This window comes from Gadus chalcogrammus, chromosome 10 (assembly GCF_026213295.1).
Source record: "Gadus chalcogrammus isolate NIFS_2021 chromosome 10, NIFS_Gcha_1.0, whole genome shotgun sequence".
In the NCBI taxonomy this organism is placed as follows: Eukaryota; Metazoa; Chordata; class Actinopteri; order Gadiformes; family Gadidae; genus Gadus; species Gadus chalcogrammus.
Window position 1 is genome coordinate 11,925,830 of NC_079421.1, and position 24,814 is coordinate 11,950,643.

At 51.5% G+C, this 24,814-nt stretch overlaps 2 protein-coding genes across 2 annotated transcripts in view; both read left to right on the plus strand.

The window, feature by feature from the left end:
- Positions 1–164: 164 nt before the first annotated feature.
- Positions 165–10,482, plus strand: tapt1a (transmembrane anterior posterior transformation 1a). The gene is made up of 15 exons (XM_056601169.1): positions 165–341; positions 1,269–1,399; positions 2,495–2,613; positions 3,032–3,064; positions 4,792–4,954; positions 5,331–5,466; positions 5,960–6,057; positions 7,176–7,245; positions 7,398–7,478; positions 8,436–8,545; positions 8,986–9,045; positions 9,140–9,208; positions 9,421–9,497; positions 9,859–10,016; positions 10,133–10,482. Exons 1-15 carry the CDS (start codon positions 173–175, stop codon positions 10,480–10,482), a joined length of 1,824 nt encoding a protein of 607 aa, XP_056457144.1. The 5' UTR covers positions 165–172.
- A 2,952-nt stretch (positions 10,483–13,434) lies between these two features.
- prom1a (prominin 1a) overlaps positions 13,435–24,814 on the plus strand; it is a 34,937-nt gene continuing 23,557 nt past the window's right edge. The window contains exons 1-3 of the mRNA XM_056601221.1: positions 13,435–13,714; positions 20,429–20,487; positions 23,369–23,574. Of these exons, the coding sequence (XP_056457196.1) occupies positions 13,459–13,714; positions 20,429–20,487; positions 23,369–23,574 (521 nt within the window). The 5' untranslated portion in view covers positions 13,435–13,458. The remainder of the gene's footprint in view (positions 13,715–20,428; positions 20,488–23,368; positions 23,575–24,814) is intronic.

Consider the following 24,814-nt stretch of genomic DNA (forward strand, 5'->3'; position numbering starts at 1 on the left):
TCTTCCAGGATTGGAAGAATTCATATAACTATGATTTCTTGATGTTTGTGATCATGCATCTCAGCAAGATGATTATCTTTATTCTCATTATGATTATTTATTATTATTATTTATTATTCGGGGCAGTGTTGTTGTCCTCGGAGTGATGACGTAGTTGTGACGCGGCGGTAAGATGGCGGCCTCGTTGGGCTCCAGAGAAGCGGACATCGGGAAGAGGAGACAGAAACGTCCGTGGGAAGACGTCACCATGTCGGGTGAGACCGGTGTGGCCCCCGGCCTCCCGGAGAACCTCGGCTTCTACGACCTGGACGCCGTCCGGAGGGAGCGGCGAAGGGACCCGGGTAAGACGAGCCTCTCCCGGGTTAGACGAGCTTCTCTCGGGTAAGAGAATCCTCTCTAACCCGGGTAAGAGAAGCCTCTTTAACTAGGGTAATGACGAGCATCTCCTGGGTTAGACTAGCCTCCCCCCGCTCTCCCGGGTAAGAGAAGCCTCTCTAACCCGGGTTAGTCGAGCCTGTCCCGGGTTGGACGAGCCTCTCCCGGGTAACTACAACGAGCCTCCCTAGCCCGGGTAGGACGAGCCTCTGCCGGGTTAAACGTGCCTCTCCCGGGTTAGACGTGCCTCTCCCGGGTAAGACGAGCCTCTCCCGGGTAAGACGGAGCAGCGTGGAGGTCCGCTGAGATGCCGTTCACTAAACCTGCTGGTTCTAGGGTTAGCCTAACTAACCCAACAGCTGTTGTCTGTTTTGTTGACATCTCGGGTATCCTCCCAGAGTTCCTAGCAGTTCCTAACTGATTCATTACATGACTGTAAATTAATTCCTTTTATTAGACAGTGTGACGCGTTAGAGGACAGAATATTTCCTTGATATTGAGTATATATTTTATAAGTTTATATAGTTTATATAATTGTCCAGTAGTTGAACCACTCTGTTTCCCAGCTCTAGGCTGGGATTGAACAGACAATAGCTCTGCTGTGACCTGTGTGTGTGTGTGTGTGTGTGTGTGTGTGTGTGTGTGTGTGTGTGTGTGTGTGTGTGTGTGTGTGTGTGTGTGTGTGTGTGTGTGTGTGTGTGTGTGTGTGTGTATATAATATGTATCCTTTGTGTGTCTCTGACCCGTCCCTCGCCCACTTTGTGTGTGTGTTTGTATGTGTATAATGTGTGTGTGTGTGTGTGTGTGTGTGTGTGTGTGTGTGTGTGTGTATATATCATGTGTATGATGTGTGTGTTTGTGTATATAATGTGTGTACTGTGTGTGTGTCTCAGACCCGTCCCTCGCCCACTTCCTGTCTGCTGAGCTCACCAGAGGTTACTTCCTGGAGCACAACGAGGCTCAGTTCAGAGAGCGCAGAGAGAAGGTCTACACCTGCATGAGGATCCCCAAGGAGCTGGAGAAGGTGAATCTCAATCCTACACCAGCACCCTGCCCCACCTCCACCCTGCCCCACCTCCACCCTAGACCACCTCCACAAGCACCTCGTACACAGTAGACCCCGAAGCCACCGCCATTTGCGCCATTTCGAATTTCAGCCGCCGCCAGCCAATAATTGTGTAAGCCAAAATAAGCCGCCATCTGATAAACTTTGGCTGAGCCAGCTAGAATTATTTGCATCAAGTAATAATTCAATCACATAGTAGGGCTTTGACTCAGAATGTGAATGAAGTATTGATTAGACAGCGATTTATTAGAAACCTTTATTAGAAGCACTTTTTAAACGGAACCTCAAAACCCATATCTTTAAAAGAGCATTTAGCTGAACTTTCTTTGAGGTTCCCCCTTTTAATAGTTTTTTTTTTGTTTAGTTTTTTCTCTGAAGCACTTTGAGATTCTTGAATATAAAGTGCATTATAAATACAATTTATTATTATTATTAAACCTAATAAACCGTTGGAACACGCAAGACCGGTAACCATAGCAACGCCGGGAAATCTTCGCGAAGTATAACATAGACAATGCAGTGTGGCAGCTTCAGCCATTTGTAGCCATGAAAAATTTGGCGGCTGCAGCAGCCATTTAGGTTTTGGCTGAGCCGGCTAGCCAGCCATTATCCTCAAAACAAATGGCTTCTGGGTCTACTCCAGAGGCATCTCCTCCTCCTGGTCAGGAGGTCTGTTGGGCTCTTCTGAGCTGTCCTGTGTTGTGAGCTCTGAAAGACACCTGCTAGAGACATGTGCAGACAGACAGACGTAGTGACAGACAGACGTAGTGACAGACAGACGTAGTGACAGTCAGACGTAGTGACAGACAGACAGGCATACTGATAGACGGACGTAGGAACAGATAGACATGGTGAAGAAACCAAGTGGTATGCAAGGGTGTCCCTAATGATGTGAGGATGAAACCCCTAATGATGTGATGATGAACCCCCTAATGATGTGAGGGTGAAACCCCCCTAATGTTGTTGCTGTGGGGGTGAACCCTCCCTAATGATGTTGTGGGGGTGAACCCCCCCTAATGATGTTGATGTGATGGTGACCCCTCACCCCTGTAGCTGATGGTGTTCGGCTTCTTCCTGTGTCTGGACGCCTTCCTGTACGTCTTCACTCTGCTGCCGCTGCGTGTGCTGCTGGCCCTGCTGAGAGTGGTGACGCTGCCATGCTGCGGAGCCCGGTACACACACACACACACACACACACACACACACACACACACACACACACACACACACACACACACACACACACACACACACACACACACACACACACACACACACACACACACACACACACACACACACACACTAAAATCCCAAACTATGGAAAAGTGGAATTTTTATATTCTGATCCTTATTTGATCCGTAGAATATAAAATATCTCTAATTCCTCTAAACCGGTTCCCGGAGCATAGAGTCCGGTTCTACCATAGCACAGAGCTGCTCCAGAGCAGCAGCTGTCGGTAGAGCAGGTTCCCGGGGGGGGGGGGGGGGGGGCGGGTGTTGGTTTTGAACAGTGAGTGGGAGTTCCAGGAAGGATGTCAACCCATCAGGGTCCCCTTCCTAACGGTGTGTGATAACCTCTCCCTGTAGGCCTCACACCTGTCCCTACTGCAGGAGAAACAGGTATGACCTCCCGTCCCCCCGGTGACGTCCCACCCCGCCCATCCTCACCCCACCTTGGCCCATGCCCGATGATGTCATCAGCCACGCCCCCATATCATCTCGCCTGCGTTCACGTCACACCAGACACTAAAGTCAGCGCTGTCATTCAGCACTAAGCTTTAAATGATCCCAAAATGCATTCATTATGAATGATGGAGAGAATTAAAATAAACTGTCTCTCTGCGGCGACTATAACCATGGCAACAGGCCTGCTTCCATGGTACATGGAACGTTACCATGGTAACAGGCCCGGTACCAGGGGGTGGAACAATATACGATATAATATGCCATGACACATGAAGTATGCCGGTGACTCAGAAGGAATGGAGGTCCTCCAGTTGAGTCTAGAGGGACAGGGCCTGTGGAATATATTAAATGTTAGCTCTGGGTTCTGTTGCTCAAGGAGCCAGACTACATGAGGACATCTTTAAAGACAGGTTGGTGAGCTGCACACAACAAGCTGCAGGTAAGAGTCAACGAGCTGCAGGTCAACGAGCTGCAGGTCAGGGTAAACGAGCTGCAGGTCAGAGTTAACGAGCTGTAAGTTAGGGTTTACGAGCTGTAGGTCAACGAGCTGCAGGACAACAAGCTGCAGGTCAGGGTTAACGAGCTGCAGGTCAGAGTTAACGAGCTGAAGGTTAGGGTTAACGAGCTGAAGGTTAGGGTTAACGAGCTGAAGGTTAGGGTTAACGAGCTGAAGGTTAACGAGTTGTAGGTCAACGAGCTTCAGCTCAGGGTTAACGAGCTGCAGGTCAGGGTTAACGAGCTGTAGGTCAACGAGCTGCAGCTCAGGGTCAACGAGCTGCAGGTCAGGGTTAACGAGCTGCAGGTCAGGGTTAACGAGCTGGAGGTTAGGGTTAACGAGCTGTAGGTCAACGAGCTGCAGCTCAGGGTTAACGAGCTGCAGGTCAGGGTTAACGAGCTGTAGGTCAACGAGCTGCAAGTTCAACGAGCTGCAGGTCAGGGTCAACGAGCTGCAGGTCAGGGTCAACGAGCTGCAGGTCAGGGTCAACGAGCTGCAGGTGTGCTGGTTCAGTGGACCAGGTGGCCCACTGGGTAGGCTGGTATGTTGGTCTGGAATGGGTTCCAGGGTTCCAGGGGAGCCTGAGACCAGAGGAGTGTTTCTGATGTTGTTGTTCTAGAGTTAAAAAGTTGAACTGATGTAACTTCCACTATAGATATTCAGATATATATCTATATCTAGAGATATATAGATACAGAGAGAGGTATCCATCCCATATCACCACAACATCAGTGCCCCCGCCCTGCATGATGTCGGATTAGGTTAGGTGCATGGTGTGGGGTTAGGTGCATGATATAGTGTAAGGTTAGTTGAGGGTTAGGTGCATGATGCTTGGTTAGGTGCATGATGTAGGTTAAGGTCAGGTTATTTTTTGATATTTATGAATGTATTTATTTATACAAATGCTATAATTGTATTCCTGAAACAATATTGGGAAGGTTTGTTTACATATACTTCTGTGGACAGATCGATCCATGTAGATTAACGTGTCTCTCTCTCTCTCTCTCTCTCTCTCTCTCTCTCTCTCTCTCTCTCTCTCTCTCTCTCTCTCTCTCTCTCTCTCTCTCTCTCTCTCTCTCTCTCTCTCTCTCTCTCTCTCTCTCTCTCTCTCTCTCTCTCTCTCTCTCTCTCTCTCTCTCTCTCTCTCTCTCTCTCTCTCTCTCAGTGGGTCCCGCGTGCTGCAGCCTGCCCAGGTGTGTGACGTGCTGAAGGGGCTCATCCTTCTGCTCTGCTTCTCCATGATGACCTGTGTGGACTACGCCATGATGTACCACCTGATCAGGGGCCAGTCTGTCATCAAGCTCTACATCATCTACAACATGCTGGAGGTAGCCTAGCCCTCTACGACCTGCTGGAGCTAGCCTAGCCTAGCCCTCTACAACATGCTGGAGGTAGCCTAGCCCTCTACGACCTGCTGGAGCTAGCCTAGCCTAGCCCTCTACGACCTCCTGGAGCTAGCCTAGCCCTCTGCTTAGCCCTCTACAACATTCTGGAGCTAGCCTAGCCAAGGACCCTACAACATGCTGGAGCTAGCCTAGCCTAGCCTAGCCTAGCCTAGCCTAGCCCTCTACAACATGCTGGACTAGCATAGCATTAACCCCCATCCTTACCTGTAGCTCTATGTGTACTTCCCCTAGCTCTACGTGTACTTCCTGTAGCTCATTGGGTACTTCCTGTAGCTCACCTTGTACTTCCTGTCTCCAGGTGGCAGACCGGCTCTTCTCGTCCTTCGGTCAGGACATCCTGGACGCGCTCTACTGGACGGCCACGGAGCCCAAGGAGCGCAAGAGAGACAGCATCGGGGTCCTCCCACACTTCTGCATGGCCGTGTGCTACGTCTGTATCCTCTGGGGACAGTGGGGCGGGGTTAGGCTAAGGGTTATGGGTTGGGGTTAGGGTGAGGGTAAGGGTTGTGTTGGGTTAGGGGTTTCTTTTAAGGGGTTAGGGTTTAGGGGTTAGGCTGAGGGTTAGGGGTTTGACCCCCAGTTTAAAGGTCCCGGGTTCACTCCCCTTAGTACAGTCTACCTTTAGGCATCCTTGAGCAAGATGATATTGACCTGTCTCTGTACTGCCTAAGCCCGACCAGTAGTAGTTGTGTGTCGGGTATTGTGTTGGGTAGGATTAGTATTAATTAAGCCCTGATTAAGGAGAGCAGGGTGTTAGCAAGGATTAGTGTGTGTGTGTGTGTGTGTGTGTGTGTGTGTGTGTGTGTGTGTGTGTGTGTGTGTGTGTGTGTGTGTGTGTGTGTGTGTGTGTGTGTGTGTGTGTGTGTGTGTGTGTGTGTGTGTGTGGGGGGGGTCGGTCGGTCGGTCGGTGTCTTCCTGAGCGCTCAGTCCTCCATGCCCTCCTCATCATGGTCCAGGCCTCCACACTCAACGTGGCCTTCAACTCGCACAACAAGTCGCTGCTCACCATCATGATGTCAAACAACGTGAGTGTTCACTAACTACTACCCCCCGTGTATAGGGGTTAGTGTTCCCCACGCTAACTACTAACCCCTGTGTATAGGGGTTAGTGTTCCCCACGCTAACTACTAACCCCTGTGTATAGGGGTTAGTGTTCCCCACGCTAACTACTAACCCCTGTGTATAGGGGTTAGTGTTCCCCACGCTAACTACTAACCCCCGTGTATAGGGGTTAGTGTTCCCCACGCTAACTACTACCCCCCGTGTATAGGGGTTAGTGTTCCCCACGCTAACTACTAACCGCATGTATAGGGGTTAGTGTTCCCCACGCTAACTACTAACCCCTGTGTATAGGGGTTAGTGTTCCCCACGCTAACTACTAACCCCCGTGAATAGGGGTTAGTGTTCCCCACGCTAACTACTAACCCCCGTGTATAGGGGTTAGTGTTCCCCACGCTAACTACTAACCCCCGTGTATAGGGGTTAGTGTTCCCCACGCTAACTACTAACCCCCGTGTATAGGGGTTAGTGTTCCCCACGCTAACTACTAACCCCCGTGTATAGGGGTTAGTGTTCCCCACGCTAACTACTAACCCCCGTGTATAGGGGTTAGTGTTCCCCACGCTAACTACTAACCCCCGTGTATAGGGGTTAGTGTTCCCCACGCTAACTACTAACCCCCGTGTATAGGGGTTAGTGTTCCCCACGCTAACTACTAACCCCTGTGTATAGGGGTTAGTGTTCCCCACGCTAACTACCACCCCCTGTGTATAGGGGTTTGTGTTCCCCACGCTAACTACTACCCCCATGTATAGGGGTTAGTGTTCCCCACGCTAACTACCAACCCCTGTGTACAACTCCTATACCAGATGTTTGTGTTATGTCCGTCCCTCTAGGGGAGGAGCCAACATAAACCAGAGGTTTACCTTTTATTTATTGACCCCGCTGCTGTCCTCTTTGATAAATTAGTCAAAAATAAAATATCATGCTGACCACACGTGAAGGTAAAAACACGACTATTAGCATATCAGTCAATCCCAGGGCGGGTCACACATGAGGGCGGGGTCAACGTAGAGAGACTGATATGTTACACACACCATATGACGATGATGATGATGATGATGATGTGTGTTTCCTGCTTCAGTTTGTGGAGATCAAAGGGAGCGTCTTCAAGAAGTTTGAGAAGAACAACCTCTTCCAGATGTCCAACAGCGGTGAGATACTGTAGATATATAGATATATAGATATATAGATATATAGATATAGATATACATGGAGAGGGAGAAGTCCTGTGACCACAGTGCTGGCTCTGGAGACAGAGGTCCGCTGGTGTGACGCTGTGTCTGCTGCTGTCCTCTTTCTATAGACATCAAGGAACGCTTCACCAACTACATCCTGCTGATCATCGTCTGTCTGAGGAACATGGAGCAGTTCTCCTGGAACCCAGGTACCCCTCAGCTAGGGACTAACCCCCTCAGCTAGGGACTAACCCCCTCAGCTAGGGACTAACCCCCTCAGCCAGGGACTAATCCCCTCAGCTAGGGACTAACCCCCTCAGCCAGGGACTAACCCCCTCAGCTAGGGACTAACCCCCTCAGCTAGGGACTAACCCCCTCAGCCAGGGACTAACCCCCTCAGCTAGGGACTAACCCCCTCAGCCAGGGACTAACCCCCTCAGCTAGGGACTGACCCCCTCAGCTAGGGACTAACCCCCTCAGCCAGGGACTAACCTCCTCAGCCAGGGACTAACCCCCCTCAGCTAGGGACTGACCCCCTCAGCGAGGGACTGACCCCCTCAGCGAGGGACTGACCCCCTCAGCTAGGGACTGACCCCCTCAGCTAGGGACTAACCCTCAGAGGCCAAGGACCAGGTGTAATCCACAGCCACCATCTTTTTATGTCAGGATGAGGTGTGAGCACCTTTCTGTCTGTCTGTCTGTCTGTCTGTCTGTCTGTCTGTCTGTCTGTCTGTCTGTCTGTCTGTCTGTCTGTCTGTCTGTCTGTCTGTCTGTCTGTCTGTCTGTCTGACTGACTGACTGACTGACTGACTGACTGACTGACTGACTGACTGACTGACTGACTGACTGACTGACTGACTGACTGACTGATATATTTATAGATATATAGATATTTATACATAACTTTGGCATTCATATTTTTTGGTTTAGGCTTCCTTTGAGTGAAAGTAGCTCCACCTTCTTTTTTCTTTTAATGGAAACATACTGTTTAGGAAAAAGAGAAGGGTGTTGTCCTATTTTGTTGAGCGGAGAGAGCAGCAACAATGGTAGGTAGCAGCTGTTCGTTGCTACCCCTGACCCCTAATGACATGGATCTGTTCTTAATAACTAATTAGTAATTATATAATTAAGTTCCAATTAAGCTATCGTTAATGTGTTGTCTCCAGAGCACCTGTGGGTACTGTGTCCCGACGTCGTCATGGTGATCACCTCGGAGGTTGCCGTCGACATCATCAAGCACGCCTTCATCACCAAGTTCAACGACATCACCGCCGACGTAAGAACATGACCCCCATACACACCTGGAGAGACCAGGTCTGACCCCACACACCTGGAGAGACACCCCCCCCTTCGTTCTCCGCCCTACTGCCACGCCCCCTGCTGCCACGCCCCTTTGCTGCCACTTCCCCTGTTGCCACGCCCCTTTGCTTCCACTTCCCCTGCTGCCACGCCCCTTTGCTGCCACACCCCCCTACTGCCACGCTCCTTTGCTGCCACACCCCCCTATTGCCACGCTGCATGCTGCCAAACTGCCACGCCCCCTTTGCTGCCACGCCCCTTAATTCCATGCCCCTGCTGCCACGCCCCCCTGCTGCCACGCCCCCTGCTGCCACGCCCTGAGGGATCCCATCACTGCGCTATATTCACTTCCCATTATGTTTAAATTTGGTCTGTCTCCTCCCCCTCCTCATCCTCCTCCTCCTCCTCTACCTCCAGGTCTACAGTGAGTACCGCGCCAGTCTGGCCTTTGAACTGGTCAGCAGCCGGCAGAAGAACGTAGGTGACCTCCATCCTCCTCCTCACTGCACCATCTTCATCTTACTGTACTGCATCTCAGTGTGTGTGTGTGTGTGTTTGTGTGTGTGTGTAGGCCTACACAGACTACAGCGACTCCGTGGCTCGGAGGATGGGCTTCATCCCGCTCCCGCTCGCTGTCCTGGTGAGAAACCACTCTCTCACCTGTCAATCACACATGTAGCCCCGCCTATATATGATGACAGACAGGAAGACCGGTCGAGATCGCAAACGTAATATAATCCTGATAGAGCTTCCTAACCCTCGATATTAATTTCTAGTCATTTACTGTTGTGTTCAGTTGTGTTCAGTTGTGTTGTGTTGAGTTGTGCTGACCTGTGTTCTCCGTCCTGTCAGCTGATCCGGGTAGTGATGAGTTCTCTGAAGGTGCAGGGAGCTCTGGCCTACTGCTGCGTCTTCCTCTGCTACCTCGGGTAAGACCCTGTAGGACCCTGTAGCCCCCTCTAGAACCACGTAGGACCCTCTAGAACCTTCTACTGCTGCTTTAAAGAGAATACTGAATTGAAGGAACAGAGCTGAAACGCTTTACGGTGTTTATCTGTTGAACATGTCGGCATTTTCAGAGTGGGTTTACTGTATCCATCTGTAAATATGCAGAACATCTGTCAATGTACAGAACATCAGTCAATGTAAAGAACATCTGTCAATGTACAGAAAATCTGTAAACATACAGAACATCTGTCAATGTAAAGAACATGTGTTACTCTCCAAAGGTGTTTAAACAGGGTGCGTTTAGCGTCTCCCTCTAACTATCGGAGGTGTTGTGGTCTCCAGCCTGGTGTCCCTCAAGGTGCTGAACAGCATCGTGCTGCTGGGGAAGTCCTGCGTCTACGTCAAGAGAGCCAAGATGGAGGACAAGCTGTTTGATTGCCCGGCGCCCCCCAGACCGCCCCCAGGAAAAGCGGACCAGGAGCCAAGCCCCGCCCCCTCAGGTAACCTGGCCCTGCCCCCTCAGGTAACCTGGCCCTGCCCTCTCAGGTAACCTGGTCATGTATTGAGTGTCACATGTAACTCTGATGCTCTGCTCTGCGTTGTGTTGGTTCTCCAGGTGTGGACAAGACCTCGGCTACTTCCTGCAGAGCAACGTCCACCTCCTCCTCCTCCTCCTCCTCCTGCTCCTCCTCCTCAGTGACCAGCCAGCCTCCCCCGAGGACTGACCTCCCGCCCCCCCCTCCCTCCTCCTCCACCACTACCATCCTATCCGACCCCGACCCCAGCACTGACCCCACCCCCGACCCCTGCCTGGCCAGCGACAAGGCCCCCCCGCCAGCCCCTCCCCCCCCGGAGGACCCCGCCCTCCCCGGCGAGGAGGCGGGGCCAGACCTCCGAGTCAGAGGGGCCAAGAAGGACCTTCTGGAGATCGACCGCTTCACCATCTGTGGGAACCGCATCGACTAGATCGCCCAGAACCGCATCGACTAGACCGCTGAGTGGGACCGTCTGACCCTCTCTGGTTCTGGGGGCGGAACAAAGAACCAAGAAGAACAGATCTTCATCCTGGACCGCCTGCTGGTTCGACGGGGTTCGACTGGTCCAAACACTACTCTCTGGTCTCCGTGTTCTTCAACAGGAAGCTCTTCAGAGCGTTCAGGCTGTGGACGGACTCCAGTGGGCTCATCCAAAACGCCTTAAACCAGACGCCTGATTGTGTGGAGGTGCTCTGAATGAAGGGCCTGATTCAACCCCCTCTCCTGGCTCCTCTCCAGGCCCCTTCAAAGCAATGTCTGGAGTGTTATTGATCAGATGTGATTTTGATATGAAGTGTGTGAGGAGCAGCTGAGGTCCTCATGTTTGACTCTAGACGTCCAGCAGGGGGCGTTGTGCCAAAGTACAGGATCACTTTTCTACAGACAGGAAGTAGTTTTATATCCAGAGACTTTAGAGGGACCATGCAGTAATGCATCACTACGGTGACCACCGCGTTCATTCACAAGAAGGTAAAGTGTTCTGTTGCCATGACTTACCTTCTGAGTTCTTGTTGCCATGGTGATCTTGGTCACTTTCTGGAGGATTTATAAACAGCGAATTCTGGTGTTTTTATTTTTGGGATTCTTTTTTAATAATTACTTCCATTGAAGCCTGATGAAGATGTATTTCTGATGTATATTATGAGTTGTGATTATAATAATCCTTAAGTTGGGAACTGCTTTTGAACCGGATCTAACCAATCAGAAACGGATCTGACCAATCAGAACCTGATCTAACCAATCGGAAGAGTTCTACAGGAGGGGTGGGACCTTGAGGTGATGGATCCAGATAGAGATAGATAAATAGATTTATCTGTCTATAGATACAGATATTATATATTTTCCTGATCGGTACACTGCCCTCGTTATTTCTGCTGCTGCGACTGTAATTTATTGTTTTTATATCGTGTCAAATGCACTAATTTGAATTATTAAAAGCAGATTCTATGACTTGTTTTCTAAGGGTATTTCTTGTGTTCTGAGCTCTGCAGAACCTATTGGATAGACCAGGTAGGCCTACTGGGTTGCCTGCCAACCGCTCTTAGGGAAGGTATAGTAGACCTACAGCCTGTTGTCTGTGAGGTGCAGTAGACCTACAGCCTGTTGTCTGTGAGGTGCAGTAGGCCTACAGTCTGTCTGTGAGGTGCAGTAGGCCTACAGTCTGCTGTCTGTGAGGTGCAGTAGGCCTACAGCCTGTCTCTGAGGTGCAGTAGGCCTACAGCCTGTTGTCTGTGAGGTGCAGTAGGCATGCAGTCTGTTCTGTGAGGTGCAGTAGGCCTATAGCCTGTTTTCTCTGAGGTGCGGTAGGCCTACAGTCTGCTGTCTGTGAGGTTCAGTAGGCCTGCAGTCTGTTCTGTGAGGTGCAGTAGGCCTACAGCCTGTTTGAGGTGCAGTAGGCCTGCAGTCTGTTCTGTGAGGTGCAGTAGGCCTACAGCCTGTTGTCTGTGAGGTGCAGTAGGCCTACAGCCTGTTGTCTGAGGTGCAGTAGGCCTGCAGTCTGTTCTGTGAGGTGCAGTAGGCCTATAGCCTGTTTTCTCTGAGGTGCGGTAGGCCTACAGCCTGTTGTTTGTGAGGTGTAGTAGGTCTATGGCCTGTTTGTGAGGTGCAGTAGGCCTACAGCCTGTTTGTGAGGTGCAGTAGGTCTATGGCCTGTTTCTGAGGTGCAGTGGGCCTGTTATCCGTGAGGTGCAGTAGGCCTACAGTCTGTTATCTGTGAGCTGCAGTAGGCCTACAGTTCGATCCCTGGGGACCCAGTCCTGTGTAGTGTGTAGTCCCTGTGTCTACAGGGACTCTCCTGGTCTTAGTCTAAGCTCCTTAGCGTCTCAGACGGTCACATGTCTCCCCTCTCTGGACTTGATTATTATTGAAGGGACACAACCTACCTACAATAACTACAATTATAACGATAAGACAATAACACCAATAAAACATTGACTAGAGGGATTTAATATATCTAAAATATAACCTTAAATCACATCAATTGTTAGTTCCAATTGTCCTCGGTTATGAGGAAATGGAACGACGAGTGACACTACACAGGGACTACACACTACACAGGGACTACACACTACACAGGGACTACACACTCCTCAGGACTACACACTACAAACTGTACAGGGAGTACACACTACACATTACAAAGGGACTACACACTGTACAGGGACTACACACTACACAGGGACTACACAATACACAGGGACTACACATTACACAGGACTACATACTACAAACTGTACAGGGAGTACACACTACACACTACACAGGGACTATACACTAGACAGGGACTACACACTACAGGACTACATACTAACTGTACAGGGAGTACACACTACACACTACACAGGGACTACACACTAGACAGGGACTACACACTACAGGACTACATACTACAAACTGTACAGGGAGTACACAATACACCTACATACTACAAACTGTACAGGGAGTACACAATACACAGTACACAGGACTGGCTCCCCATGGTTCGAACAGGATGCTGATCTGTTCTTCACCGGGGCTGCGATACCGTCGAAGGGCGTTGGTTCTTTCCCTCCACGAGGGGCGCCTCACGACCACACTTTCCCCGACGGACGCGCGCCTTGCATCCAGCCGTGCGCGCCACCTCTAGTATCGCAGCGGAGGCGCGCCAGAGCCAGAGCGTCTCGAGCTGAGCTGATGGACGGAGCGAAGACCGCTGGAATCATGACTCTGCTGACCTCTCACCCCGACCCCCTGCCCTAACCTCCCCCTCTCCCTCAGATCTCCCCCCTCTCCCCGCCCCGCCGTCCAGAAGCGCGTGTCAGTGGATCCGAGCCGCTCGCTCCTTGTCGCTCTCCCGGTTCGTCCCGGACTTCTCCCCGGTGTTCTCCCCGGTGATCTCCCGGTGTTGTCGAGGGACCGGAGGGACGTGATGTGGAGGTCCGGCCTACTGCTGCTCCTGGCCGGACACCTCGTCTCATGTGAGCTGCAGCCGGACCCCGGGATAACCCCGCCGCCCGGGAGACCCCCGCCGCCCGGGAGACCCCCCCGGGAGAGGCTGGACTTCGGTTCCGTCCCGGCGGGGGTCTACGAGACCCTGGCCCACTACGAGCCGGGACCTATCGGGATCCTCTTCAGCCTGGTGCACGCCTTCCTGTGCGTGGTCCAGCCAAACCCCTTCCCCCAAGGTAGGCGAGACCCCACTGGTCGAACCCATGAGATCGACAGCTGATCCATAGCTGATCGATAACTGATCGACAACTGATCGATATCTGATCGACAGCTGATCGATAGTTGATCAATAGCTGATGGACAGCTGATCTAGCGGACCCGTCCTCCAGCGACGCTCTGGTGAAGTTGTGATTGTTAGTGGGAGTCAGGGTCGGGGTTGGATAATCTGAAGGTCCTGGACCGTCGCTCTCCAACACATGGTGATAAAAATCCATCCTATAATAATAATATTGATAAATTAAAACTAAAAATACTATTATTACTAATCCTCCCTTCAGTCGTTCTCGGTGGCTTTTCGGTCATCACGCTGTGTTGGGCGGTATTTTGGGGGGTGTGTTCCGACATGACGGACATGTGCATGGCGCAGGCGCTACACAACATGCTGTTAGGCTACTTAGACACCGCAGGTTGCATTTAATGAGCCAATGGATGGTGAGATGTTCCCTCACCGCGTCAGAGGGATCAGGCTGATCAGCTGATAAGCTCCTCAGCCATCTGCTGCCCAGGAGCACCTACAGGACTACAGGCCTAGCAGGACCAGGCCTACCAGGACCAGGACCACCTCCAGGACCACCTCCAGGACCACCTCCAGGACCACCTCCAGGACCACATCCAGCACTATCAGGACCGGGACCGGGACCACATCCAGGACTACTCGGACCACCAGGGCTAACAGGACCAGGACCACGTCCAAGACTACCAGGACTACCAGGACCAGGACCACATCCAGCCAGGACTACCAGGACTACCAGGACCTCATCCGGGACTATCAGGACCTCACCTCCACCCAGTGGACCTGAGAGGAGGAGGGACCCCACCTCCTCCTCTCAGAGTGGACCACCTGTGGGGTTCTATTCTGCTCCAGGGCAGTCTTCAGGTTTTCATGGGGTCTAATTACCCAGAGGAGACAGACCACCACTAGGACCAGAATCTGCTCTACAATATGCAGGAGGAGGAGGAGCAGGGGAGGTGGTGGTGGTGGTGGTGTAAAGAGGGGGTCAGTGTGTTGCTGAGAGTCCACCGCTACCCACCCCCCCCCCCCCCCCCCCTCCCCCCAAAGACGTCCCATAAAAGGGCATGTTGTCCCCCTCTGTGGAGTTGATGCTGGAGATCCTATCAGCCAATCAGGGCAGGCCAATCAGGGCCAGCCAATCAGGGCCAGCCTATCTGGTCTCACAGGGACCGTCCTAGAGCTACTCTCTCTAGACTCAGCTAAGGACTGTAGCTGGTCTCTCCAGAGCTACTCTCTCTCTAGACTCATCTACGGACTGTAGCTGGCCTTTCTAGAGCTACAGACCCTAGCTGGTCTCTCTACAGCTACAGACTGTAACTGGTCTCTCTAGAGCTACAGACTGTAGCGCGTCTCTCTGGATTTACTCTCTCTAGAGCTACAGACTGTAGCTGGTCTCTCTGCAGACTGTAGCTGGTCTCTCTAGAGCCACAGACTGTAGCTGGTCTCTCTGTAGTTACAGACTGTAGCTCTAGAGAGACCAGCTACAGTCTGTAGCCGGTTTCTCTAGAGCAACTCTCTCTAGGGCTAGACACTGTCGCTGGTCTCTCTAGAGCTACCCATTGTAGCTGGTCTCTCTATAGCTACAGTCTGGGGCGCTCCTGCTCCCCCCTCCCACGTGTCCAGCCTCGTGGTGTCCGTCTCGTTCCGCTCTACTTCCCTCCTCTGTCAGCCTCCTGTGGGGTGAGGGTTTGGTTAGTGCCTGGCTGCAGGGCGCATGGCAGCGGAGGAGTCCGATCTCTCTTGGATGTGTTGCCATGTACTCTGTTACCCCGGAGGTTCAGCCCTCTGATACCGGCCTCTCATTGGACCATCAGGAAGTATCTGTCCCCTCTGCCCGGAGCGGTGGTGCGAGAGAGAGAGGCGGTCTCCAGAGTCACCAGAGGACAGCAGCACCCTGGTGGCGACTGCAGCCTCCCCCTGCCGCCGCTCTGAGCATCGCTAGCCAGAGCAGCTCAGCAAGCCGCTACCATGCTGCTACGCTACCACGCTGCTATGCTACCGTGCTGCCGCGCTACCACGCTACAGCACTGCTACGCTACCAGGCTACCGTGCTGCTACGCTACCATGCTACCGCGCTGCTACACTACCACGCTGCCACGCTACCACGCTGCTATGCTACCGCGCTGCCACGCTACCACGCTGCTATGCTACCGCGCTGCCCCGCTACCGCGCCGCTACGCTACCAGGCTGCCAGGATGCCTTGTCTCTTCTCAAAGGACTTTGATGATAATGATGATGTTCAACAGTCGCAGAAACAGAACTATGTTTTTCATTATTAATGTTGGTATTTCGGAGGATGTCAGTGATTTAGGCCCCAACCCAGAAACGATTTTTTGTGAAAACGCATAAGTCTTAGACCATCTGGACGGCCTTGTGTTTGGGCCGACCGTCCAGACGGATCCGGTGTTTTCAGTGCCCTAAAACACACTTTTTTGAAACCAGGTCCCAGGGTAGATAAGAAAAAAATGGCCCTATGCTTTATCGTGTTCGGATTCGTTTGGACGCCTGATACGCAAACGATGACTTCATCGCCCCTCCACCAGCGGGGCACCCATTCGAGTTCCCTTTAATTGTTTTGTTTGATTTGATTTGTATTATTTTTGTAGCTTTAAATACAGCCCCTTGAAATACTAACTGTAAATTAAAAAATAGATTTTCAGCTCAATCTACAAGGTTTAACAACTGCTTTCTCCTCCTCGATTGTATGTTTGCACATGCTCCGCCTCGTCTTCTTCATTTTTTGGTTGAGAACCAGCGCCACACAATGGTCTTGAATATGTACTACAGCGTTTCTACAGCTAGATGTGTTTTTGCATCGGACCGTCTTTACAGAGAGATTCCTGAAACGCATCAAAGGAAAACGGAGGGGAAAAGATAGTTTTTGCCGGTGTGGAGGGGGCCTCAGAGCCATATCAGAGAAGACGGCTGTGTAGAGGCTGTTAATACGGTGGTTGAACCTGCCACTAAGTATATGAGGCTCTTTCAGTTTATCTACCACCTCACTTTTATCCCAGTAGTCATGGTAACCTTTATGAGCTCGAGACCATGGATGTTTTATTATTCAAATTAAAATAAGACCGGCTTTAAAGAAGAGCCATGTGAGAAGATTTGTTCAGTTGGAGAGTCCAGGGTTCTGTCATAATGAGCTGAGCTCACACTGAGGGGAGAGGCGAGGAGGAGGAGAGGAGGAGAGGCGAGGAGGAGGAGAGGAGGAGAGAGGAGGAGGAGGAGGACTAGAGGAGGAGAGAGGAGGGGGAGAGGAGGAGAGGCGAGGAGGAGGAGAGGAGGAGAGGCGAGGAGGAGGAGAGGAGGAGAGAGGAGGAGGAGGAGGACTAGAGGAGGAGGAGGAGAGAGGAGGGGGAGAGGAGGAGAGGCGAGGAGGAGGAGAGAGGAGGAGGAGGAGGACCAGCGGAGGAGGAGGGAAGGAGAGGAGGAGGAGGAGAGAGGAGGGGGAGAGGAGGGGGAGAGGAGGAAAGAGGAGGAGGAGGACTAGAGGAGGAGAGGCGAGGAGGAGAGAGGAGGAGGAGGAGGACTGGAGGAGGAGGAGGGAGAGGAGGGGGAGAGGAGGAGGAGGAGGACTGGAGGAGGAGGAGGGAGAGGTGGAGGAGAGAGGAGGGGGAGAGGAGGAGGGAGAGGAGGAAAGAGAGGAGGAGGAGAGGAGAGAGAGGAGGAAAGACAGGAGGAGGAGGAGACAGAGAGGGGATGCGAATGGAGGAGAGGAGATAGGAGAAGGAGGAGGAGACGAATCAGGCTGCAAACCAGAGAAACGCTCAGTGACACGGAGAAGTATTCATCCAGGCTCCCTTATCTGGGTCAAGCTATTCAGCCGTGTGTGTGTGTGTGTGTGTGTGTATGTGTGTGTGTGTGTTTGTTTGTCAGTGTGTGTGTGGATGTCTGACACTCAGTCATGCGTTCTCTGGGTCTTTGTTGGACGGCTCAGAGCTCGTCTCTGGGAGGACAGGAAGTGGACTCACTGTGGCGGGGTCGCCACCAGACGAGACTCTTAGTGACTTCCTGTGACCTCCTCAGGTGTGGGGGGGGCGGGGGGGGCTGGAGGGGGTCCTGGCGTCCCTAGTAAGAGAAGGTCTGCAGCGGGTCTGACCCCCGACCTCAATAACTCCCCGGTGAACCAGCCCTAACGGCTATTGAAGGTTAGCCATCTAACGGCTAGAGTGGGTTAGCCATCTAACGGCTAGTGTTGGTTAGCCATCTAACGGCTAGTGTTGGTTAGCCATCTAACGGCTAGTGTGGGTTAGCCATCTAACGGCTAGTGTGGGTTAGCCATCTAACGGCTAGTGCTGGTTAGCCATCTAACGGCTAGTGTGGGTTAGCCATCTAACGGCTAGTGTGGGTTAGCCATCTAACGGCTAGTGTGGGTTAGCCCTCTAACGGCTAGTGTTGGTTAGCCATCTAACGGCTAGTGTGGGTTAGCCATCTAACGGCTAGTGTGGGTTAGCCATCTAACGGCTAGTGTGGGTTAGCCATCTAACGGCTAGTGTTGGTTAGCCATCTAACGGCTAGTGTTGGTTAGCCATCTAACGGCTAATGTGGGTTAGCCATCTAACGGCTAGTGTGGGTTAGCCATCTAACGGCTAGTGTGGGTTAGCCATGTAGCGGCTAGTGTGGGTTAGCCATCTAACAGTTAGTGAAGGTTAGCCATCTAACGGCTAGTGAAAGTTAGCCACCTAACGGCTAGTGAAGGCTGGGTCCCTGGTGGGGCTGGATTTATTTTCTTCTCTTTGTAGGTTATTTGTTCCTCATCTCTTCTATCGATGCTATCTTTCGGTTTCCTATTCCTTCTCTTTGTAGCCACACAAACACTTTACACCTGACCTCAAACTAACGATGTAGCCTTCTAGGGCGTTGCTGTCTTACAAAGACAACTTGTTTGATTACAAATTCACTATTCTGTGAACGCACAATGACGCCCTCCTAAACGGGGTGTTAAAATAAACACTGGCAATAAATACGGCAGGCTAATAGTACAACCCTGGGTTAGGCTATCCCTTTAACTACAGGGGTACGTCAGGCTCACACCAATATAGAGACCGGGGTATCCCTTTAACTACAGGGGTACGGCAGGTGTCACGTTAAAATTGTACCGGGGGCGAAAATTGTACCGGCCTACGTCATTGTTTGTTTACATCCTGACAACCTGACAACCTGCCCGGCAACAGACGACGCGATGCAGAAAACATGTTTCCAAACGACGAAATAACATAATACAGATAGCGGATCGCTATCTGTATTATGATAGATAGCGATAACACTTGTTTTTACTTTATATTTGTATTGTATTTAATTGTTTAATCGAAACAATAAAAAAAATTGCCCGCAAAACGGGCGATCGCGTCAAATGACGCGTCAAATCACGTCGGAAGGTTCTTGAACATTCTAGACTATGAAACCTGCTTAAAACACTCAGTTTACTAGCTAAATTCGATTAAACAATTAAATACAATACAAATATAAAGTAAAAACAAGTGTTATCTAGCGATCCGTTATCTGTATTATGTTTCAAGAACCCTCCTACGTCATTTGACGCGATCGCCCGTTTCGCGGGCAAAACATTTGTCATTTGACGCGATCGCCCGTTTCGCGGGCAATTTTTTTTATTGTTTCGATTAAACAATTAAATACAATACAAATATAAAGTAAAAACAATTGTTATCGCTATCTATCATAATACAGATAGCGATCCGCTATCTGTATTATGTTATTTCGTCGTTTGGAAACATGTTTTCTGCATCGCGTCGTCTGTTGCCGGGCAGGTTGTCAGGATGTAAACAAACGATGACGTAGGCCGGTACAATTTTCGCCCCCGGTACAATTTTAACGTGACACAGGCTCACACCAATGTACAGCCCGGGGTTAAGGTTAGGGTTAGGGTTAGCTATCCTCTTAACTACAGGGTTACCTTGTTTGGGGCTTCGCTCAGGTGAAGAATCAAGGTGGGTCCTCTGCCATCTAGCTGCTTGATGGTGACATTGGTTTGGTGGTTTTGAGAGAGAGTCGACTCTGATCACACTGCAGTCTGCCTCTCAAAGAACCTGATGTAGAGGAGGTTGCTGGTTTGAAACCCAAACAGAGAGCTCTCTTTAAGATAATTCCTCATTAAGAACTGCCCTGGAGCCCAAAGGCAAGGCACTTTACCCATAATGCTGTTCAGGGAACCCTTCGTAGCAATATGAAAAACCTCCAACACAAGATGTTAACCTCAGACTGGTTGTGTTTCAAAAATGGTTGTCCCGGAGCTCTGAATGTGACTGCAGTCTCCTGTCCTCTTCAACTCTATGCGACCGAGATCATGAATTATGATGAATAATGCGGAAGCAGCATGCTGTTGCCTCCTATTTATTTACTGTGATTCTACTGCTCACATTCTACTGTTCCAAACGTGTTGATGGTCCCCAGGCGTTTGACGTCTCAGATGATCACATGTATAGATGTTCTGTGATGAAGGCGGTGAATCACGGGCAGAAACCGAATATTTGAAACACTAAATATATTTCAGAACATCAAGACAAAACAAAGGACAAAAATCCACTTATAAACATTTGATGAATGGACTTTTATCGCTGCAATTAATTAGTGCTTCCTAGGTTGTCTGCTGGCTAATCAGGGAGAGGCTTTATTGATAATGCGTTTTATGTTCCAGATCTCATCGTAAAACTGGTGAAGGAGAAGTTTGGAGCGCCTCAGACGGAGTATCAGAAGGTAACCCTTTTTTTTAATGTATTAAGACAACAGCCACACTTTCTGTTACTTTATTGAATTGTTCTATTTATTTTCTCTTGCCCTGTGCGTTCTGCTTTTTCCCGTCTTGTTGAAGTGTTCTTTGTGTTTATCAGGGCAATAGGGTATACATTACATCCATGTTCCAATTGTAGGTATTTCTCAATGACCTGTATGGGGTACGGCGTTATTCATATGAGTGATGAATAATGAGAGTTATGAATGCCCTCGCCCACCACTCCAATGCTCCATGGTAACACAGAGCAGAACAAATTAGTTTATTTATCGAGGATGTTAAGATTGATTTGAACTTCCCAGAAGAAATCAAACACATCCCGAGCACTTCAGGTTGTGAAGCTCTGACAGCTCAACCTCACCCTGTAATGGCCCCAGGAAACCACAGGATCATGTTCCTCATGGAGGTCCGGCCAGCGTCCCAGACCCAGACCCAGACCCAGACCCAGACCAAGACCCAGACTAAGACCCAGACCCAGACCCAGACCTAGACCAGACCAAGACCCAAACCCAGACCCAGACCCTGACCCTGACCCTGACCCTGACCCAGACCCAGACCCAGACCCAGACCCAGACCCAGACCCAGACCCAGACCTAGACCAGACCAAGACCCAAACCCAGACCCAGACCCTGACCCTGACCCAGACCCAGACCCAGACCCAGACCCAGACCCAGACCTAGACCAGAACAAGACCCAAACACAGACCCAGACCCAGACCCAGACCCAGACCTAGACCAGACCAAGACCCAAACCCAGACCCAGACCAAGACCCAGACCAAGACCCAGACCCTGACCCAGACCCTGACCCAGACCCAGACCCAGACCCAGACCCAGTACCCAGACCCAGACCCAGACCGGCCAGCGTCCCAGAGCCAGACTGGCTATGGTCCGATCTGCGGTTCTGAGGGCACCATGAGGGGCTTGTTTCAATGGATCTGTGCTCTGATTCTGTGGTGCTTCCGTCTCTGCATGTCCTCATCTGATGTCTCCTGGCTCTCCTCAGCCAGAGAACATAGTCCTGACCCTGCAGGTAAAGTCCCTATGGCCTTACGTTATAAAAAACCCTGCACCTTGTCCTAAACCGGCTACAAACCCCCCCGCACCTTATCCTAAACCGGCTACAAACCCCCCGCGCCTTATCCTAAACCGGCTACAATCCCCCTAAAGTACCAATACCCTAAGCCTGTCCTAAACCCACATAACCATGCCTTTAACTGAGCCTCACGCTGTAGCAACCCACCCGGCATGAAACCCCAAACTCTGCCCTGAACCAACCCCCAAACCCTGCCCTGACCCAACCCCCAAACCCTGCCCTGACCCAACCCCCAAACCCTGCCCTGACCCAACCACCAAACCCTGCCCTAATCTAACCACCAAACCCTGCCCTGACCCAACCCCCAAACCCTGCCCTAATCTAACCACCAAACCCTGCCCTGACCCAACCCCCAAACCCTGCCCTAATCTAACCACCAAACCCTGCCCTGACCCAACCCCCAAACCCTGCCCTAATCCAACCACCAAACCCTGCCCTGACCCAACCCCCAAACCCTGCCCTAATCCAACCACCAAACCCTGCCCTAACCCAACCCCCAAACCCTGCCCTGACCCAACCACCAAACCCTGCCCTAACCCAACCATCAAACCCTACTCAACCTTCCTAGACTAACCCTGCTCCCAGCGTATGCAAACCCTTCATAACATATTCTGACCGTGAGCATATGTTAACCCTAAACTCAAGCATGTGTTAACTGCTTAACTATGCTAGCCCTTAACATGTTCTTACCTCTAGAATGTGCTAACTCCTAGCATATGCTAACCTTTCCCCTATAATGCATAGCAGCAGACCTAAACCCTGGATATGATAACGATGAACGTAGAAATAATGACAATGTGCTCTTGAAACTTTCACCCTAAAAGCTCCTAATATTAGGTCTACGATTTTTAGATTTAGGTTTAAATATTAATGATACGTTTATTACAGTGGAGCGTAGCGTTACAGTGAGCGTTACTGTTGGAGCGTTACTGTTGGAGCGATACAGTGAGCGATATAGTTAGCGTTACAGTGAGCGATACAGTTAGCGTTACAGTGGAGTGTAGTGTTATAGTGACAATACAGTGAGCGATACAGTGAGCGTTACAGTGGAGCATAGTGTTATAGTGAGCGTTACAGTGAGCGTTACAGTGAGCGTTACAGTGAGCGTTACAATGGAGCGTAGTGTTATAGTGAGCGTTACAGTGAGCTCTACAGTGAGCGTTACAGTTAGCGTTCGTAGAGCGTTACAGTGAGCGTTACAGTGAGCGTTACAGTTACCGTTCGTGGAGCGTTACAGTGAGCGTTACAGTGAGGTTGGGGTTTTGGTTCGTGGGGTTTTGGTTTCTGGAGTCTTTATGCTGGTTACCACTGCTTTCCCAGAATAGTTCAGTCTCCAGGCTCCGTCGTCATGACAGCGTGAAAACACAAATGGCTTTTGACATCTTTCCTAAAACATTGATTCAAGCCTGAAGGAACGGGGCGTGGCTAACTCTGTGCTCCACATGCACACAACGTCAGATCCTCATTGCACACACACAAACACACACATACACACATTATTCCACACACACGGCCACATATACACATACATGTACACACGCACTTGTACACTGTTGCTCTCGCCTATTCATTTCTCAGTTACCCACTCCAAACCCCTTCATTTAGTTCTTATTTCACCCCTACACCCCCCTTGAGTTATTCATTCTCATCTCTCTCTCTCTCTCTCTCTCTCTCTCTCTCTCTCTCTCTCTCTCTCTCTCTCTCTCTCTCTCTCTCTCTACCTCTCTTCCTCTCTCTCTATGTCTCTCTCTCAGGTGCTCTACTATGAACTGGGCTTCCTGCTGTGTGCAGCGGTGGGCGTGGTCTACCTGGTGCTCCTCCCCCTCGCCGGCCTCCTGCTGTCTATCTGCCGTTGCTGTGACAACTGCGGAGGGGAAATGCACCAGCGGCAGCGGAAGAACGCCGACTGTCAGCGCGGCCTTCTGGGAACGCTACTGTTCACCACCTCGCTGGTCATCAGGTGAGACCCCCTGACCACTTTCCCCCCCCCCCCCCCCCCTCCCACACAGGGAGACGTGACTCCTAACCCCCTGACCCCCCCAGGTCACTCCAGAGGTTGAGTGACAGGGGGAGGAGCCCTGAGGGTCCGCCCTCCCAGTGACAAGGGTGAGTGAAAGGGGGAGGAGCCCTGAGGGTCCGACTTCCCAGTGACGAGAGGGAGTGGCAGGGGGAGGAGCCCTGAGGGTCCGCCCTTCCAAGTAACGAGGGTGAGTGACAGGGGGAGGAGCCCTGAGGGTCCACCTTCCCAGTGACGAGGGGGAGTGGCAGGGGGAGGAGCCCTGAGGGTCCGCCCTTCCAGTAACGAGGGTGAGTGACAGGGGGAGGAGCCCTGAGTGTCCGCCCTCCCAGTAACGAGGGGGAGTGGCAGGGGGAGGAGCCTCGCTCATGGACTACAGCGTTTATAAAAGAGGATTGAGATCATCCTGGTAGAGTCACACTCAGGACCTGCTGGGCGCTGTGTGCACGAGGGTGTGTGTGCACGTGGGCGCTGTGTGCACGTGGATGTGTGTGCATGTGGGCGCTGTGTGCAAGTGGATGTGTGTGCACGTGGATGCCAGTGCCCGGGGATGTGTGTGCACGTGGGCGCGATGTGCACGGCGATGTGTGTGCAGTGGAGTCACACGGCGTACATCCTGAGCCCTCACCCCGTCTCCGTGGAGACAGGGACCAGATGCCTGCGCTGCCTAACGAGACGTCTGGGGACCATCACCACATACTTCTGATCCTCCTGCGTCTCCTACCAGCTTCTCCTACTCCTCATCATCCTTCATTTCTCCTCCTCTTCTTCTTCTCTCCTCCTTTCCTCCTCCGCCTCCTCTTCTTCTCTCCTCCTCCACCTCCTCCTCTTCCTCCTCCTCCTCTTCTTCCTCCTCCTCTTCGTCTCTCCTCCTCCTCTTCTTCTCTCCTCCACCACCACCTCCTGCTCCTCCTTCTCTCCTCCTCCTCATCCTAGTCCTCCCGCGGGGCAACGGCGACACTTTGAAGCTGCTCAGATCGGAGGCTTCTGATTGGCTGAAAAGGGGGAGCAGGAGAGAGGAGGAAGAGGAGGAGGAGGGTTGCAAGGGAGAGAGGGAATCCTCACGGGAATGTGATGATGCTGTGGTTTCCATGGATACCGTGTTTTCCCACATCCCAGCAGGGTGCAGCTGCATAGTGAAGAACCGTGAGCGGACCTGGAAACAGAACAGCTCAGAGCCGAA

Excerpts from the sequence above, each read along its gene's own strand:
- tapt1a (XM_056601169.1), top strand. The coding sequence starts at position 173 with ATGGCGGCCTCGTTGGGCTCCAGAGAAGCGGACATCGGGAAGAGGAGA. Across the intron at positions 9,498-9,858 it reads GTCTTCCTCTGCTACCTCGG|CCTGGTGTCCCTCAAGGTGC; the intron begins GTAAGACCCTGT and ends TGTGGTCTCCAG. Across the intron at positions 10,017-10,132 it reads GCCAAGCCCCGCCCCCTCAG|GTGTGGACAAGACCTCGGCT; the intron begins GTAACCTGGCCC and ends TTGGTTCTCCAG.